Source organism: Capra hircus, chromosome 29 (genome assembly GCF_001704415.2).
Source record: "Capra hircus breed San Clemente chromosome 29, ASM170441v1, whole genome shotgun sequence".
In the NCBI taxonomy this organism is placed as follows: domain Eukaryota; kingdom Metazoa; phylum Chordata; class Mammalia; order Artiodactyla; family Bovidae; genus Capra; species Capra hircus.
In genome coordinates this window covers 8647700-8668540 of record NC_030836.1, presented here as the reverse complement: position 1 = coordinate 8668540, position 20841 = coordinate 8647700, and the positions used below count along the sequence as shown (strand labels likewise).

The 20841-nt window shown below is 38.9% G+C and overlaps 1 protein-coding gene across 1 annotated transcript in view; it reads left to right on the top strand.

The window, feature by feature from the left end:
• The window catches only part of HIKESHI (Hikeshi, heat shock protein nuclear import factor), a 33231-nt gene continuing 20108 nt past the window's right edge, over positions 7719-20841 (top strand). The window contains exons 1-2 of the mRNA XM_005699441.1: positions 7719-7976; positions 10127-10364. Coding sequence (XP_005699498.1) covers positions 7947-7976; positions 10127-10364 — 268 coding nt within the window. The 5' untranslated portion in view covers positions 7719-7946. The remainder of the gene's footprint in view (positions 7977-10126; positions 10365-20841) is intronic.

Sequence of the window (20841 nt, the reverse complement as noted above, 5' to 3'; positions counted from 1 at the left end):
TCAGTCGTGTCCGACTCTTAGCGACCCCGTGGACTGCAGCCTTCCAAGCTCCTCCGTCCTTGGGATTTTCCAGGCAAGAGGACTGGAGTGGGGTGCCATTGCCTTCTCCGAATACTACTGTACTGTACGCTTAAAAATAGTTACGATTGTTTCCTGGTGATAAAAAGGGTAAAGCGTCTGCCTGCAATGCCGGAGACCTGGGTTCAATCTTCAGGTCAGAAAAATCCCCTAGAGAAGGGCATGGCAACCCACTCCAGTCCTCTTGCCAGGAATAGTCCATGGACGGAGGAACCTGCAAAGCTTTCCAGTCCATGGGGTCACAAAGAGTCACAACTACTGAGCAGCAAACCCATAAGGCTTAGCTATTCACAACCGTCTCCACATCCACACCTACCCCGCCAAAAGGAACTGCTAATATGCTGTCTTTGTAGATTTCTCTACATACTCCATATGGGTGGAATCACATTTACTATACGAATAATTTTCCGTTGTACAACATACCACATTCTGCTTATCCGTTTAGTCATTGGTTGACATTTGTTTCTACCTTTTGGGTATCATGAATAATGTTGCTATAAACATTCACATGCAAGTGATTGTGTGAACATCTGTTTTCACTTCTCTTGAGTAGACACCTAGGAGCAGAATTACAGTCATATGGCGGCTCTATGTTTAATCATCTGAGGAACTGTCAATCTGTTTCCTAAAGCAGCTGCACCATTTCACATTCCCACTAGCAGTGCATAAGGGCTCCAGATCTGTGCTTCTGACTTTCTGATTCTAGACTTTCAGAGTGTATGAAGTGTATCTACTGTGGTTTTTATTTGCATTAATCTAATTACAACTGGTGTCCAGCATCTTTTCATATGCTCCCTGGCCATTTGTATATCTTCCTTGGAGAAATGTCTATTCAGATGTCTATAGCGAATTGAATAGAGTCCCCCCACCCCACCCCTGAATATATGTCAGTCTGGTAACAGTGAATATGATCTTTTTGGAACTAGGGTCTTTGCAGATGTAATCAATGTAAGTTAAGGCCATACTGGATTAGGGAGGATTCTGAATATAATGAATGAGGTCTGTATAAGAAGGGACACAAAGACACAGAAGGAGAAACACAATATGAAATGGACGCAGAGTTTGGAATGAAGGGTCTTAAATCAAGGAATGCCAAAGACTAGTGGCTTTGCTCAAAGCTCAGTAGGTAAAGAATCTACCCGCAATACAGGAGACCTGGGTTCGATTCCTGGGTCGAGGGGATCCCCTGGAGAAGGAAATGGCAACCTACTCCAGTATACTTGCCTGGAGAATCCTGTGGACAGAGGAATCTGGCAGGCTACAGTTCCTGGGGTTGCAAGAGTCAGACAAGACTTAGCGACTAAACCACAACCACTACTGCTGGCAACCAGTAGAAGTTAGAAGAGAGGCATGGAACTGATTCTTCCTTAAGCCTCCATGGGGCATGTGGCTCTCTTGACACCCATCATGACTTTTAGACACCAGAATTATAACAGAATACATTTCTGTTGCTTTAAGTTACCTATCTTGTGGTAATTTTTTATGGCAGCCATAGAAAATTAATACAAGATCCTTTGTCCATTTAAAAATTGGGTTGTCTTTTTTAACTGTAAAAGTCCTTTATCTGATCTAGATACAAGTCCCTTATCAGATATACAGTTTGTAAATACTTTCTCCAATTTGATGATTTCCTTGGAAGCACCAGAGTTTTAATTTTTTTTTAATTAACTTAATTTTTATGAAATTCAGATGATCTATTTTTTTGGCTTTTTGCTCTTACTTTTGGTGTTATATCTAAGAATTCTTTGCCAAACTCAAATTAATGAAGATTTACTCCTGTTTTCTTCAAAGAGTTTGATAGTTTTAGTTTTTACATTTAGATCTTTGATCTATTTTGAGTTAATTTTTATATATGGCATTAGGAAAGGGTTCAGTTTCATTATTTTGCATGTGACTACCCAGTTGTCCCAGAATCTTTGTTGAAAAGACCTTTCCTTCCCCAACAGAATGATCTTGGCACTTCTGTTGAAAATCAGTGGACCACAGACAAAACTGTTTATTTCTGGATGCTCAGTTCTATTCCATTGTTTAATACATTGACTTTTGTCCCAATACTGCACTGTCTCCATTATCATTGTTTTACTATAACTTATGAAATTGGAAAGCGTTAATTCTCCTTGCTCAAATGCTCAGTCGTGTCTGACTCTTTGCGACCCCGTGGACTATAACCCACCAGGCTCCTCTGTCCAGGAGATTCTCCAGGCAAGAATACTGGAGTGGGTTGCCATTTTCTTCTCCAGGGATCTTCCTGACACAGAGATCAAGCCTGCATATCTTATGTCTCCTGCATTGGCAGGTGGATTCTTTACCATTATTGCCATCTGGAAAGCCATTAATCGTCCTAGTTTGTTATTTTTTCAAGATAGTTCAGGCTATTCTGGGTCTCTTGCAATTTTTTTTATAAATTTTAGAATCAAATTGCTAACTTCTACAAAAATAGCTGAGATTCTGATAGAGCCTTCATTGAATCTACAGACCAATTTAGGGAATATTGCCATTTTAATAATATTAAGTCTGCAGATCCATGAAAATGGGATGTTTCCATTTACTTAGATATTTAATTTCTTATTTTGTTTTTTAGGTAGCTTCTGGAATGTTTTACTCTTTTTGATGCTTGTGTAAGTGGAACTGTCTTATTTTTATGTTTGGATTGTTCATTGCAAGTGTTTATAAATATTGAACTTTGTATATTGATCTTATATCTTACAACTTTGTTGAACTTGCTTGTTACATCTAATTGTTTTTTAGTAGATTCCTTAGGATTCTCTATGTACAAAATCATGTCATAAATCGAGGTAATTTTATTTCTCAATTCCCAGTCTGGATGCCTTTTATTTCTTTTTCTTGCCTCATTGCTTTAGCTAGAACCTCCAATACAGTGTTGAACAGACATGGCTGGAGAAGCCATCTTTGTTTTATTCCTGATCTTTGGAGGAAAGCATTCAACATTAACCATTAAGTATGATGTTAGCTGTGGGATTTCAAGCTCTTTATCGGCTTGAGGAAGCTGTCTTTTATTCCTAAAAGTTTGTTGAATTTTTATTTTAATCATGAAAGGGTTTTGGATTGTTACATAAATTTTTAAAGTGACCCTCCTCCCCTATATGGATGACTTAGTAAGAGATACCCCTCTCTGCATGGATGGCATAGAAAAAGGCACTCCCTCACCCTCCAACTGGATGTTTTGGAAAGCCACCCCCACTCTGGGTGGCAGTCCTACATTAGTGTGAGCTAAGTGCTCCTCTCTCACAGGTACTCTATTTCAAGACCTAATCTGCACAAGGCAGCCTTGCCCCACAATCTTTTTTTTTTCCCCAGTATCTGGTTTCCTAGTGCCTGGGGCCTCTCTGATTCAATTTCTTCCAGAGATTTCATACCAGTGGCTGAGGTGTTGAAGAGGGTCAGATATAAAACCCGATGTCGATTTTAAGCAATCTATGTGTTTCAGTCTACTGCCTTACCATTGCCTTCTGTGGCCCCTGGTATCTACAATTCCTGAACTTCTTTGGTGTTTATTATCTTTCTCTATAGGTACTTGAGTTTGACCTTCTGCTTTGCTAAGTTACTTGCCTTTCCACTGATAGCTTTGTGACTTGGAGTTACACACATATCTCTTAGTTCAAAGGAGAAGGAGTTTGTGCTTTTATTTCTTGTTCTCCCTGCTTTAGAGAAGAAACTTTCCTTAGAAGAAGAGAAAAATATTTTTGCTCTTGGAATCAGAATTCAATGTCCTCATTCTAGAAGTATGGAAACCTATCACCTAAAAAGATAAATTACCTACCTCATCCCTAGGCAAGTTAATGGAAAAGGTAAAACCAGAATTCAGTTCCTGACTCCCTGGCCAACACTCAATTATGATTTGTTCTTAGTCCACAGAAGCACATGTAGTCTGAAAGCTGGTAGGTACCTTTGAGTTCTACGTCAGTTTTCCCAAGTTTTCTATGAATCTCCTTAACAATATAAGTGGATATCAGCACTGGTTAAAATATCAGTGTGAATGGGAGAATTCACTATCCCATGCCTGCCTATTCTTATCTCAAAGAGTTCTGGTTATTGGAAAGGTTTTTTTTTCCTCTGAAACACTTTTCTTCACTTACATACACTGCATCTACTTCTACTCTCTTTAATTACCAAGGACTGTTGTATTTAAAAAACAAGGGACTTCCCTGGTGGTCTAGTGGTTAAGACTCAGTGCCTCCATTCTAGGGGGCGTGGCTTCCACCCCTGCTGCAGGAATTAAAATACCCACAGGGTGCACAGTTGCGACCCAAAACATAACAAATAAAAATAAGACAGTATGGTGAACAGAAGGCTGATTTTCATAGTCTGGAGAAAGCATACTAAACTCATTGTCTCTAATTCTTTGTCCAACCTAGAAGTAGACAGTTCACCAGCAAAATGGAGAAAAAGCTCAAATCCCAGATAACAAAGGTTGGGCCAATTAACAAACAGCAACTGTAGTTTACAAAAATCTAACTAGTTCTCAATCAGTTAGATAAGATTGGCATGTAAGAGAAGGAAGGACTAATTACAGGTGAGTCATAGAAAGATTTCTGAAGAAAATACTTGAGCCAATTGGAAGGGTCCATAAGAAATTTCCAAGGAAGTATTATAAAACAAGTCGCATAAGCACATAAAAGTTAAAAACTGCAAGTGGTTAAGAGAATCAAAATACACAGAACACATAGTCACAGTATGTAAAAGGAAAAACCTGGCCTTCCTCCCATGCTGCTTCTTTACTTTCACACTTACAACCACACTGTTTTTCCTACATCAGGCAATTCTGTGACACCAGCTCAGTCCTACCATTCAACCCAGTCCTGACTCACCTGGAGATAGTATCAAATCCCACAGGTTAAGGGCTCAGCCCCTCAGTACCCCTCTTCAGATGCCAATCACAAGTAGTTAGTCCCAGATTACCCACAACTTCTGTTCAACATGGCTACCAAAAAAAAAAAAAAGACGGTTTCCATACCTTCCTCCCCTTGAATTTGATTATTGACTGGAACAACTCACAGAACTCAGGGAAACACTTACTTATGTTTACCAATTTACTAACAGTTATGATAAAGGATAAAGATGAACGGCCAGGTGAACAGATGCCTAAGGCAAGGTTTGGGAGTACAGGATCTTCTGTCCTGGTGGAGCTGAGGTACAGCATCATGGTACATGGACATATTCATCAACCTGGAAGTTCTCCAAACAACATACTACCGGAATTTTATGGAGGCTTCCTCATGTCAGCATGATCCATTAATTCCATTTCCAAACCCTCTCCCCTTTCTACAGAATGGGGGGAGGGCCTGAAAATTCCTATCTTCTAATCAGGCTTCATGTTTCTGGTGATGAACTGCCATCTAGGAGCCACCCAGGAACCTACCCAGAGTCCCTCATTAGAAAAAAAGATGCTCCTAGCACTCATTACTTGGGAATTATAGGAGCCCTATGTAGGAAACAGAAGGCAGAGACCAATATATTAATTTATTATTTCAAAGGGTACAAGATGGGTATGAATACCAGAAAAATTAAGAAAAGTATTAACTGATTCTGGATGTGGTGCTGGAGAAGACTCTTCAGAGTCCCTTGGACTGCAAGATCAAACTAGTCAATCCTAAAAGAAATCAACCCTGAATATTCATTGGAAGGACTGATGCTGAAGCTGAAACTCCAATACTTTGGCCACCTGATGCAAAGAGCTGATTTATTGGAAAAGACCCTGATGCTGGAAAATACTGAGGGCAGGAGAAGGGGGTGACAGAGGATGAGGTGGTTGGATGGCATCACCCACTCAAGGAACATGGGTTTGAACAAACTCTGGAAGATAGTGAAGGGCAGCGAAGCATGGCGTGCTGCAGTTCATGGGATTGCAAAGAGTCAGACACAACTTGGCAACTGGACAACAACAAATAATCTGGCTACTACTTTACTACTTTACATGTAATAACCTTTATAAGAACCTTATTACTATCTCATTCTATACATGGTGAAAAGGAGGAAAAGGTAGTGTTAGGTTAGCTGGCCTAAGATTATAAACTAGTTAATGACAGAGATGGGCTCTGAGTCCAGACAGTTTGCCTGCCTGTCACGAAATAGTCTCATATGAATGGCCTTCTTATTCTGAAGATTCTGGGACTTCTTAGGTAGAAAGCTGGAGACACTGGTAGAAAGATCCTCTTCTATCTATTAATCTTTGGCTTGGATATTCAAAGGAGTATCTGAGACAAAGACACATGGTCCAAGTCTATGGTGCTGGAGTGGAGACCAGAGGACTACTGTTCCAAACACTCTGATTCTCCACATACAACCTGGGATAGACTTGGTGGTGCCTGGTGGACTAAGCTCAGATATTTCAAGTTGAGCAGAGACCTTTGCAAAGGGGATATTTTATTTTCCTATCAGAGAGGAAAGGGAACTGAAGCTGTGAAATACAGGAACAGTATTGGTGGCAGTCAGTACTTGACACCAGTTCTTCTGGCTATGAACCTTTTCTGTAAATGCACAGACAAAACAAAACAAGACATTTTACAACAAAGCAGCCTTTAGTTAAGTACTTCCAAGTTCTAAGGGCTTAAATTCATTTAACCCTCACAGCAACCCTAGGAGACAGACACAATTATTCTTATTTTACAAAGATGCCATTAAAGTTCAAGGATATTACTATACAACTTGCTTACAATTTTTTTTACAGCAAATAAATGGAGGAGCCAAGTGAAGTTGTAAAGAATTACAATAAAATTGTCAATAAGTACAAAACAGCTGATTAAAAATCAGTAACTTTCAGCTAACATATAGCAGAAAGATTTATCAAGAGGTTGCCAACAATGGTCCTTCTAGTCAAAGCTAAGGTTTTTCCAGTAGTTATGCATGGATGTGAGAGTTGAGCTATAAAGAAAGCTGAGCGCCGAAGAATCGATGCTTTTGAACTATGGTGTTGGAGAAGACTCTCAAGAGTCCCTTGGATTGCAAGGAGATCCAACCAGTCCATCCTAAAGGAAATCAGTCCTGAATATTCATTGGAAGGACTGATGCTGAAGCTGAAACTCCAATACTTTGGCCACTTGATGCAAAGAACTGACGCATTGGAAAAGACCCTGATGCTGGGAAAGACTGAAGGTGGGAGGAGAAGGGGATGACAGAGGATGAGATGGTTGGATGGCATCCCCGACTCAATGGACCTGAGTTTGAGTAAGCTCCGGGAGTTGGTGATGGACAGGGAGTCCTGATGTGCTGCAGTCCATGGGGTCGCAGAGTCGGACACAACTGAGCAACTGAACTAACTGACTGACTGACTGCTAGCAGAAACTCGGATTTGAATCAGAACTTGGATTTAAACTCCATCCCTGAGTGCTGTGTGAAGATTTGGGGCGGGTCACTCTGGGCAATTTCCTCGCCCACAAAACGCAGATAATAATAATCAACTCACACGGTTTTTATAAAGATCCAGAGAAATGATTGTAAAAGAGCAATGTAATCGCTGAAATGTTATACAAACGTGAGCAACACCTCCAGCCTGCTTTGAAACCGGTCCTTTGAGTGCGGACTACCAATCCAAAGGGCAAATCCTCCGCTCTCCCTTCCTGGAAGCCCACGCAGGGCTTTCTGGGACTTGTAGTCTTAGCTGGAACCGGCCCACCTGTCTAAAGCCCCGGAAGTACTCGTCGCCTGAGAGGCTAGCTGGTTAGGAAGCGGGGGGTCAGAGGTCGCGGAGGCAGAAGGCGTTCCTGCCGCTGGCCTCGTCACTATGTAGCTGAGGGGCAGGAGGCCTACTCCACGTTCTGGAAGGTTCTTGGGCTCGACCACGGCAGTAGCCCCAGGACTTCTAGTCCTCGACCTCGGGTCCCTGCCGGCCGAGCGGAGTCGCCGCCGCCATGTTCGGCTGCTTGGTGGCGGGGAGGCTGGTGAGGAAAGGGTCGGACGGTCTTAGGAAGGGGGCGACACCCCAGGGGCGAGGCCACGGGGAGTGGGGGTGGGGTGCGCCGAGTTCGGTGAAGACCCCTTCGTCTGCTTTCCGGCGGAGCGCGTGAGCGTGGTGGCTGGGTTTGCGCCTTTCTTTGCCCCCAGCGCTGATAGTAGTCCCAGTATTCACTGCCGCTTCTTGAGCGTGCCTTACCCTAGGCAGCGCACGCCTTTTGTTCACTGCGCTTCATCTCAGCCTTCTTCGTAGCGCTTGTTTGGCACCGCAAACTTAAGCCGTAACTCGTGAGGTGGTGCTTCTCATTTTCATTTTGCAGTTGAGGAACTTAAGCTCAGTTGACAGTATAAATACTCGCCTGAGCTCAGAAAGGGAATTCGAGGTAAATATTGGCATTTGATCTAGCCTGTAGCGTGCAGCCTGTCGAAGGTTAAGATGCTCGGTCAGTGCTTAACTTCTGGGTCCCTTTGGAAGGGCTCGAATAAAAATAGGCTTAACATAATTTGAAGTTGATTGTTAGAAATTCGTGAAACTTAATCGGGACCCGTGCCTGTGATGACTCCAAATGATGTGAGCAGCGAGTTTCCTTATTGGTTAAAAAGGAGATTGCCCCCCTCCCCCCCCAAAAAGAGAGATCGCCTTCCTTGATGAATTGTTAGGTAAATAAGATAAGTACCTGAAATTGTTGAGGAATCATCTGGAGGGTGAATCTTGCTTGTCTCTGTAGAAACCATTCAGATTCATTTCAGACCGGATCCTTTTTTTTTTTTAAACCAAGAGTTCTTTTTATGTTTTCTCCCTGCTTTGTTAAATGTTGCAGCTTCTTTGTTAAGTTTTCGTCAATTTGTTTTAAACAATGTAGTCTGTACATAGTGTAAGGAACTAGAGAGATAAATTGGAGATGGCTATCCTCAGAAAATTAATCTGTCGCTTAAATAGCTGAGAGGTGCCTTTTGGCGCTGGTAGTAGATAATACTGGTGAGATGTTTGGATTGCACCTGCCCCTGATAGGAAAAATGACAAGCCCACCCGCGGAACTCAGATGAATTTCATTAATGAATGACCTTTAAAATGTGTTTTTCTGAAGAATAGGCCCTATGGAATTCGTGTCGTTAACTAATTTGCAGGGAATTTAGTTAACAGCAGTGCCTTTGTCTATTTACCTAATACCTCGTCTCTGTAATGGATATCCAGGAGGGGTTCGTTGATGGCAACATTTTTTCATAGCGTTTGACTCTTAATTCTGCAGTGTTTGAACATGTTAATAGAAATAAAGGGCAAAGAGACCTAGAGTACCTCAGCACTTAGCAATATTATTTTACTAAAAAAAACCATCTAATCTAAAACTAGGAAGTCAATTTTCATTCCTTGAAAACTTTTCTTAAGTAAACGAGGTCCTTTTCTGCCTCGGGTTGAGGATTAGAGTGTCATAATACAAATTAACAGAATGTCTGGTGCTTTTGACAGAGTTGACATTAAGAAATGTTTATTTTGCTTGAGGATTTGTACATACCATAATTTTACATGCCTTTAAGATTGTGTGCATGCCAAAAACTGATAAAATTGAATTTAATACTAATATGGGCAGTTGGGTTTATGTTCTTTCTTTGTTTTATTCTCTGTATTTAAACTGAAGGTTAGTAATTTGGGGGTTGCAAATATATTTTAGTGAGTAGGCAAAATGACAGATAGGGAATCTGCAAATAATGAGGATTGACAGTAACAGCTTCTGGATTGCTTACTCATTTTAATTACCTGGAGTTTCTTTACCTTCAAACTAGAAGATAAGGCTTTCATGGTGTGGTGTTTTATTTTTATAACATTTTGAAGCTGTAGTGATTTATTATGTAAGTAAAGTCTTTCTTGGGCACTTCTCAAATAATTTAGTCATGATTTTAAAAGATTGCATTCATTAAATCATTTTCAGCCTAGATATATGTTTTTAGGTTTTATATTAAAGTTAGCACTCTCTGGTGTATTTGGTAATTCCATAGTTAGAGTATCAGATTCACCCAGTGTTAGGCTTGACATGATGACAGTAGTCAACTGTATCTTTTAACAGAGCTTATAGCAACACTAAAAGGGCTTTAGTAACTTATCAAACTATTGCACTAAGGTGAGTTTCTTATTTTCTAGGTGCAAACAGCTGCACAGCAAGTGGCAGAGGATAAATTTGTTTTTGACTTGCCTGATTATGAAAATATCAACCATGTTGTGGTTTTTATGCTGGGAACAATCCCATTTCCTGAAGGAATGGGAGGCTCTGTCTACTTTTCCTATCCTGATTCAAATGGAATGCCAGTATGGCAACTCCTAGGATTTGTCACGAATGGGAAACCAAGTGCCATCTTCAAAATTTCAGGTCTTAAATCTGGTAAGAATAATATATTAAATTAGTTTCATAGTTAAACTTTTTTCTTAAATAGCATAGCATAGAATATGGCTTTTTTCACTTTTCATTGTATTTTTCTGATTGTTAAGGTAATATGTAACATTGTTTAAAAAAAAATCAGATGATACACATTTGAAAATACTCTCATACTCTCATCCTTTGCCCCTGGAGAGAACCAGTCACTGTGATTCTTTTTATATGGTGTATACCTTTATAAAGAGATATTTTTGAATGAGAGGGTGTTTAATGAATAATGAGAGGAATCTTCTCAAATTTGTAGTATATATACATCAGTGTTTAAACAGGTAAACCAAGTAGACTTGTGTAAGAAATATGAGAGTCCTTTTTTTCTATGAAGATTTTTGAATTCTTAGATTTGATTACCCCTTCAATGCTGTGTTGGTTTTATTGACATTACAGATGCTAGATCTTAGAGGGACAAATCTTATTTACATGCTTGAGGTATTTTGTGTAGAAACTGAAAATAGAACTAGGTACATTTACTCCCAACGGATGTCGAGTTCCTTTGAAAGTCTAGATGAAAAGAAACATGGAAAGTCTTAGATTATAAATATATGTTCTCCTAGAAGTATCCTATACAGTCTAAGGAAAAGTCGTATTTTAGACAACATGTTTGGACCATTACTTACAAGGTTGAAAAGTAGTTGTGTATGTTTGTACAAAGTCCTGAGAGAATCGGTAAAGGGAGCAACTAAGTAGGCAACCCTTAGTAGGTTGGGGAAAATTTCTGGGCGGAGGTGATATTAAACCTTTTGAGAAGATGAGTGGGTGTTTGTCAGGCCTGTGAGAGGCCTATTGGGCATTCTTTTCTAGGTGGAGGTAATATGGATATAATGATAAAAGTTTGAAATCATGGTTTGCACAGAATGGCACAAGGCATGGGGCATAGGCTGCAGGCATGGGTCATGAAAGGCTGAAAAGCTTTTGAATCACACTGACTCATTTGAATTTAATAGGTTAGCGAGTTTCAACATGCTTTGATCATAGACCTATTGGATAGTGTCAAAAAAGTATGTGTAATATAAGCATAGTGTAAACACTAAAAAATTTGCATGTACTCTGAAGCCCATGTGTCTCTCCCTCATAAAGTCTTGTCCCTGTAGTTGTAGAGGAGCCAGTGAACAACTGAGTAGGGGAATGATAGGGTCAAATTCTGTTTTTACCCTGAGGACTATGAATAATGAACTGGAGCGTTTCTGGTCAGATGATGAACTGTTAGCTGCTGTTATTTATATAGTTGAATTTCTGTGAGGATAAATGGGAAACAGTAATATTTACAGCTAAACATGGTTTAGATTGATGGTAAAAACTATCCTCTAGATTTAAGAAACAACAAATTCCTGCAGTCCTTCTGAGTGGGGGTTCTCTGAGATAATTATTCCTAATCCCTAAGGAAGTGGTTCTTAAAGCATGATTCCCCTACCAGCAGCATCAGCCTGGAAACTTGTTGGAAATGGGGATACGTGGTAGGACCCCAGACGTACCAAATCAGAAGACTTGGCTGGAGTCTGTTTTTCAGTAGGTTTCCTAGGTGTTTCTGTTGCCTTCTAAAGTTTGACAGTCATTGTCCTAGGACATCCACTCTATGTAGTAAATTAATGCCTCTTACAGTGTGGTATTGATTCTGAAAACTCTTTGGGAAAATTAAGAAAATGGTCTTTCTAAAATCACCCTCTGTGACTGTGCCTAAAAATAGACACTCTATAAGTAGGAAAAAATATGGACAACTTAGTACTCTGTAGTGAAATCACTGGATGGTAAATATATAGAGAAACTAATAAAGGAACCAGAGAGAGAAGACAAGTCACTTGTAACTGAACAGCAATTAGTTCAGCAGATTTATCAACAGCGTGAATGAATGTAAAAAATCTCTAGATTAGTATTTCAAAGTGCCGAGGAAAAATGACATAACCCTCATTGGTCATTGTCAATGTACAGTGAAGGAGAAATGAACGTTTTCAGGTGGAGATGGAGAGTTTGCTGCTGACAGACCATTGCTGAAAGAACTGCTGAAGGTAGTTGAACTTCGATGGAAGGGAACTGAATCCAGAATGTGGAAGAGGATGAAAGACTCAAAGTTAGCAAAGAAATTGGTAAACACATGGACAAATTGGGACAGTTTGATTATATAAAACAATACAGTAAATAAATGCATAAGAATTGAAGGAGGTAGTAGTCTGAGTAAGCTTTCTGAGGTCCCGTTGTTTAGAAAGAGTAATAAAATTGATTCTACTTTGAAGTAGTTCTGTTAAAATTGTAAGGAAAACTTAACAAAAGGAAAGAAAAAGAAAATGCATGGTATATTGAAAACAAAGCTGTGGGAATAATTTCACATATATCAGTTATCAAAATAAATGTAAACAGAATAAACTTAGCAGAGAAAGCATGGAGACTCTGGGATGGGATTTCTTTTAAAGATAGCAAACAAATAATTATGGTGATGTTTATCAATAATGCATCTAAAACATTCTAATGCAAGGACCCCTACTCCCCTGAAGCTGTCATAGATGTGTTTAAGAAAAATGAGACTAATGCAGAAGCATTATCAAGGAATAAGAGGTTCATTCCTTAAGAATGAGATCATCACTAGGAAGACTTAAATATTTCTAGGAGAAAGTAAATGTCATGAATTTGTGTATAATATAAAAGATAACCTCAAATATAGAGAACTTTATAATCAGTATTTTTAACACACTTCTCAATAATTAATACATGAAGTAAATAAAATAGGAATGAAAATTTAAATAAAGAATTAACAATCTTGGGATGCTGTAGAACCCTGAAACTAATAATTAGATCATACACATTTTTTAAGTACACAGAACATTTTTGAGATTTGACCTTATAGCAAGTCATGATTGTAGCTAATCAGAGATGATCACTGTGCAGCCCACAGTGCCGTCTAATTACAAACCAAAAGATAAAGCATTGTCCTGTTTAGAAATTTAAAGATATTTTAAAGTAATTAAGTGGGTTGCAGAAGAAATAACTGTGGAAATTGAAATTCTACAGTCAGTTCAGTCGCTCTGTTGTGTCCGACTCTTTGCAACCCCATGGACTGTAGCATGCCAGGCCTGTACAGAATAAAACATCACATCCCTTGTGGCTCAGCTGGTGAAGAATCCGCCTGCAATGCGGGAGACCTGGGTTCAATCCCTGGGTTGGGAAGATCCCCTGGAGAAGGGAACAGCTACCCACTCCAGTATTCTGGCCTGGAGAATTCCATGGACTGTATAGTCTATGGGGTCACAAAGAGTTAGATACAACTGGGTGAGTCCTTCTTCAAGGTAATACTGAAAAGATTAACTCATAGGCTTAAATGGGTGTATTTGAAAAGAGATGGAAATGAGTGGGCTAAGTATTTAAGCAAACTAAGGAAGTAGATGCAAAAGTGGTAATGCCAAAGAATAGAAATTAATAACAGAAAGCAAAGGAACAGTGGAGGGACTTAATGAAATAAAAATTGGATCCTTTGAAAAGACAAATAATGAGCTACTGAAAGGTATATTTAGGAAAAAGAACACACAGTGTTTTTGAAAATGTGAAAGTGGAGACATAACTATAACTGTAATACAGTTCAGTAAAATTTACAAGAAATTTTATGCCAGTACATTTGAGAACAGCAAAGAAAACAAATAAAATTGGCTATATTCTAGAAAAATACACTAAACAAAACTGACTCAAATTTAAATCATGATGAGATAAAGTATCAAAAAAGAAATTAAAATGAGCAGTTAAAAATATACCTTTCCCTTCTACATATCACTATCAGACTGAAAGGGTTAAAAAGTTCAGTTACAACTTTATGAAACAGATTGTTTATATCTTATATAAATGTGTGAGAGAATAGGAAAAGAGGCAGAGTTACCCAGTTTAGATTTTGAAGCTAATATAACCTCTTTATCAAAAAGGACAAGGAAAATATGAAAGAGGAAATTTGGCCTAAGCCAGTTTATTTATTTGGATATTTATATCTATGTACATACGAAAGTTACAAAGTGAACTCAGTAAGGTATCTTTATTTTTAAAACTTGTCATTATGGCAAATTTAAGATGTATAAAAGCACTTCAGTATTCTTGCCAGGAGAATCCCGTGGACAGAGAAGCCTGGCGGATTACAGTCTGTGGGGGTGCTAAGTGTTGGATATGATGGAGCGCATGCACAGGTCAGCTAACCTGCATATTTTTATCAATTTTGATATATGTATACACCTGTAAAACCATTACCACAATCAAGATAATGAATATATCCATCACCCCTAAAAGTTTGTTAGTGCTCCTTTGTAATCCCCTCTCCTATCTCCCCCACTACCCCAGGAAACTACTGATCTGCTTTCTGTCACTGTAATGTTTGCATTTTCTAGAGTTTTCTTTCAGTCAGGACAATGACTTTTTCAGTCATCCACGTTGTGGAGTAACTCGCCACAATAGTAATTCATTGCTATTTATTGCTGGGTAGTTGTGTGGTATACCACCATTGTGTATCCATTCACTTGTTGATGGACATTTGGATTGTTTCAGTTTTAAAAAATAAATTATTTCTCATCATTTCCAAAACTATAACATGGCTTTTGATAGTTTTAGTTATGAAAACAATGAAATTTCAAGGCAATATTTGTACTGAGTAAAGCAGAATGCTTTATTAAAGAGAAACAAAGCCGCTTAAAATATATACTTAGTGATTATCATAGTTTCATTGAGTTAGACAAGGCTGTGGTCACTGTGATCAGTTTGGTTAGTTTTCTGTGATTGTGGTTTTCATTCTGTTTGCCTTCTGATGGAGAAGGATAAGAGGCTTATGGAAGCTTCCTGATGGGAGAGACTGGCTGAGGGGGAAACTGGGTCTTGTTCTGACTGGTGGGGCCATGCTCAGTAAATCTTTAATCCAATTTTTTTGATGAGTGGGGCTGTGTTCCCTCCCTGTTGTTTGACTTGAGACCAAACTATGGTGGAGATGATGAAGATAATAGCAACCTCATTCAAAAAGTCCCATGCACACACTGCTGCACTCAGTGCCCCCGACCCTGCAGCAGGCCACCATTGACCCACGCCTCTGCTGGAGACTCCTGGACACACGGGCAAGTCTGGGTCAGTCTCTTGTGAAAAGATCAGTTTTCATTCCAATCCCAAAGAAAGGAAATGCCAAAGAATGTTCAAACTACCGCACAATTGCACTCATCTCACACACTAGCAAAGTAATGCTCAAAATTGTCCAAGCCAGGCTTCAACAGTACATGAACTGTGATCTTCCAGATGTTCAAGCTGGATTTAGAAAAGGCAGAGGAACCAGAGATCAAATTGCCGACATCCGTTGGATCATCGAAAAAGCAAGAAGAGTTCCAGAGAAACAACTACTTTTGCTTTACTGACTACGCCAAAACCTTTGACTGTGTGGATAACAACAAGCTGGAAAATTCTTAAAGAGATGGGAATACCAGACCACGTGACCTGCCTCCTGAGAAATCTGTATGCAGGTCAAGAAGGAACAGTTAGAACTGGACATGGAACGACTGGTTCCAACAGTACCGGAAAGGAGTACGTCAAAGGCTGTATATTGTCACCCTGCTTATTTAACTTATTTGCAGAGTACATCATGTGAAATGCTGGGCTGGATGAAGCACAAGCTGGATTCAAGATTGCTGGGAGAAATATCAATAACTTCAGATATGGAGATGACACCACCCTTACGGCAGAAGGTGAAGAACTAAAGAGCCTCTTGATGAAAGTGAAAGAGGAGAGTGAAAAAGTTAGCTTAAAACTCAACATTCAGAAAACTAAGGTCATGGCACCAGTCCCATCACTTGGCAAATAGATGGGGAAACAATGAAAACAGAAAAGACTATTTTCTTGGGCTCCAAAGTGACGGCAGATGGTGACTGCAGCCATGAAAGGAAAACACACTTGCTCCTTGGAAGGAAAGCTATGACCACCTAGACAGTATATTAAAAAGCAGAGACATTACTTTGCCGACAAAGGTCCGTCTAGTCAAGGCTATGGTTTTTCCAGTAGTCATGTATGGACGTGAGAGTTGGACTATAAAGAAAGTTGAGCCCTGAAGAATTGATGCTTTTGAACTCTGGTATTGGAGAAGATTCTTGAGAGTCCCTTGGCCTGCAAAGAGATCCAACCAATCTATCCTAAAGGAAATCAGTCCTGAATATTCATTGAAAGGACTGATGTTGAAGGTGAAACTCCAATACTTTGGGCACCTGATGTGAAGAACTGACTCATTTGAAAAGACCCTGATCCTAGGAAAGATTGAAGGTGGGAGGAGGAGGGGGCATCAGAGGATGAGATAGTTGGATGGCGTCACTGACTAAATGGACATGAGTTTGGGTAAACTCCGGGAGTTGGTGATGGACAGGGAAGCCTGGCGTGCTACAGTTCATGGGGTCACAAAGAGTCAGACACGACTGAGTCACTGAACTGAACTGAGTGATTATGAGCATTAGACAAATGATAAAATGCTGTGGTAGTTCTTTGCTAGTATGTTTGGAAAAGTACTTTTTGGGTGTTTAAAATATTAGAATTCTTAATTTATGCAGAAAAGATTAGACTTTTATATTTGGGAAATGTGTATTACCGCAATTTAAGAATAGGTAGACTTGTAATGGATTTATCTTTTTGATGCTTTGAGATGTGTTTTATAAACTTTATTACATTGAGCAAATCTAGCTAATTAGCACAGCAGGGTGGAAGAGAGACTTGTTGAAGTAACTTTAGGCAATTGTGATTGAACTGAGAATTTATTAGGGAATCTAGCAGAATTTTTTGGAGTAGGGAGGATAGTTCAAATGAAGCATATTTCATGTTAAACTTTGGTAGTGTTTGCGGTTCTCTTCTGGATGATGAACAGATTTCTTAGTTTTGCATTGAAAGATTTTGGTTGGAGAAGGTGAGGAGCAGAGGGCCCTGTTGAGAGAATTTCAGTGGGTAGGGGATCTTAAAACCAGTTACTGTGAGTTTTATTATGATGGAAGATTCTTTGTGACTCTTGGGTTCTGAAAAGGAGTTTATACAATGAATACATTTTTTAGGCTGATGCTGGAACAATCTGAGATAATGATTGAGAATTAGTATGGGACTATTAAAATGTAGAAGGGAAGGTTTGATATTAAACGAAAAGAAACTGCCCTTCTTCTTTCATGGGATCTAGAAATCCTTAAAATAGTAAATAAATAAAAAGCACAAGCTTTGGGAATACAGTTTGGTGGTTAGAAAATTGGGAAAGTTTAAATCAGTCTTGCAATTTTTATCTTTAGATACACTGTGCTTGGTGTTTAGTGTAGAAGAGACATTGAATTAAAAATTTAGTAAAAATTATGAAATACTGGGAGTATTACATAAAGAAATTGTTTGGTTTATAGGAATTATATGCAAAATCAGATCAGCACATAATTGTATTGACAACAATAAAATTTGTGTTGAACTTAGATTTTTAAAAGTAGGTAGCTATAGGCACTATAGGTCTTTTGCTGTATTATAATTTTTAATTATTAAAAACTTGGGAAGTATACTAGAAATTGCTTTAGACATTTCCATTAAACAAATTACAGAAGAAAAAATACTTGCTTATGTAAAAACTTTCTTGTATATCTATTTCATCCTTAGCACATACACTTCAAATTGATGACTGCTTTCGTTTAGGGTCTCCATATCTGTGTGTGAATATTAGAAACCACTCCAAGACAGTATTCATAGGAAGCAGATTAGTGACCTGAGATAATTGAAAATGGCTCAGTGGAAGGTTAGCCTGGAGCATGAGCTTGAAGCATGACTAGATTTGGTTGGGATGGAGGTGGGAGGATGGGAAGTTGATTGCCTATGGAAGTCAGCAAAGTTACGCAAGCAGTAGTGCACACCACACCTTCAAGTGACAGTGAGCAGGAGACTTTGAAGGTAGCACGATAGACTTCTGTTTGGGAAGTCTCAGATGGGGATGCGAGTCAGGTTTATAGGTAAAGTGAAGCTGTTTTGCGATGCTTGTACCATGTGGGGTTTTCATTTTTTTTTCCTCTGGTAGGCAAGTGTTTGAGCAGGAGAATGATACTTTAGAAAATAATGTTTTAGGAAAATCATTGTCTGGGATGGCTTGGAAAATTTTGTTGAGACTAGAGCCAGAGCAGCCAATTAGGAAGCTTTTATGATGTTGAAAGAATGAAGAAAAGGGTAACATTGAATATCTGCTCGTACAGTGCATTGTGCTAGGCTTTCACGTGTATTATCTCGTTATTCTTTAACAACAACGTTTAGAGGTGGATATTATTAGCCTCTGGCTTTCAAGAGACTGGATGTCAGAGAAATTAAATATTTCACTTAGAAATACTGTTAACTTTTAGGCAGTACGTGTAGATGTACCTCTTTCAAACAATTGTATGTTATGCAGTACCAAAATGAATATTTAACTAATCCCCTCTGATTACTTATGCAGTCCATGGGGTCACAAAGAGTCGGACACAACTGAGCGACTGAACTGAACTGAATCCTCATTGATGGAAATTTGGATTATTTCCATTTTAAAATTGTTTATAGCAATGCTACAATAAATATTCTTACATATATTTTGGTACATATTTCTGAGCACTGTATTTCTGTAGAAGAAACACCTACAAGTGGAACTGAATTCCTGGATTAAAATGGCCTTTTAAATAAATGTGTAGGAGGCCTGGAAAAAATGTACTGAGTGTGGATAATGGATCATTATTGTCTTGGCAGTTGTTAGAGAATCATAAGAAAGGTAGTTGGTACTACAGAAAACTAATAGAGCATATCCTTGCCAAGTATAATAAGAGAAAAAGCCATGGAATTTTAGAACAGAAGGTCCTAGAGATAATTTCATCCAACCCTTAAATTTACTGTTGAGACACTTGAGATCTAGAAAGTTTCAGAGAGTTTCTAAAATTGAGCAGGGATTAGAATCTAGATACCCAGATTTTTATTCACTATTCTAAATGATATAGATCTTTTCACTTCCCAAAGTAAATTTAAGGAGAAACCTACGTTCACATTCCTGTGCATTGTTTTATATGTATATTTAGTTCATATGTTTATAACTACTATTTTCTGCCATTTTCACTTAATATTATTTCATATGGAATTAAATTTTTATGAAACTTTGATGTGTTAAAAAGTATTTACTGTTTAATCATCTCCTCTCTCTCTCTTTTTTTTAACCCTCCTTTTCCACCAGTCAGGTACTGTAGAGTGAGAAACAGACACACTGGTCTTTAGATGGGCTGAAGTGATGAGATTTTCATGTGTTTTAAAACAAAAGATGATATGCATTAAAAGGTTTTCAGAAACACGGGTGTGAAGTGTATAGTCCTTTTTTACTAATTGCTTCAAATAGTAGTATAGAATTACATTTTGTTGATAGGTTATAGTTTATCTATTTATTGTTTGCCTTTTTGGCTTTTTCTTGCCCTTCAAATTACTTTAAATTTTCGGTGATTACTGGCATGCTGTGCTGTGCTTAGTCGCTCAGTTGTGTCCAACTCTTTGCGACCCCATGAGCTTTAGCCTGTATCCTGCCAGGCTCCTCTGTCCATTGGATTCTCCAGACAAGGAGACTGGAGTGGGTTGCCATTCCCTCCCCCAGGGGATCTTCCCAACCCAGGGATCAAACCCAGGTCTACCACATTGCAGGTAGATTCTTTACCTTCTGAGCCACCAGGGAAACCCAGGAATACTGGAGTGGGTGACCTATTCCTTCTCCAGGGAAACTTGCCAACACAGGAATTGAACCAGGGTCTGCTGCATTACAGGTAGATTCTTTACCAGCTGAACCATCAGGGAAGCCCTTATTACTGATATATAAAAGTACAATTGTTTATAAAAAGAAAAAAACCAGGCTTTTTTAAAGAGCAGTTTTAGGTTTATAACAAAGTTGACAGGGAGGCACATAGATTTCTCATATACCCCTGCTCCCACACATGCTTAGATCTGTCCTATCATCAACATCATTAACCAGAATGCTTTTTTTCTTTTAAGCTACGTTGATGCATCATAATCACCTAAAGTCCACAGTTGACCTTAGAGTTCATTCTTGGTACTGTACATTCTGTAGGCTTGGACACATGTTTAGGATATAGATATATAATTATAATGTCATACAGAGTATTTTCACTGCTCTGAAAAATCTTTTGTGCTCTGCCTATGTACCATATTGCCTCACCTCCCCACCGGCAGCCACTGACTTTTTAAATTGTCTCTAGGTTTGTCTGTTTCAGAATGTCATGTAGTTGGCATTATACAAGTGAAATCTTTTCATGCAGATTGGCTTCTTTTGCTTAGTAATAGGCATTTAAAGTTTTTTCATGTCTTTTCATCACTTGATAGCTTATTCTCTTTTTAGTGCTAAGTAATACTGCGTTAGGGCTTCCCAGGTGGCTAAGTGGTAAATAACCAGCTTGCCAATGCAGGAGATGCAGGTTCAGTC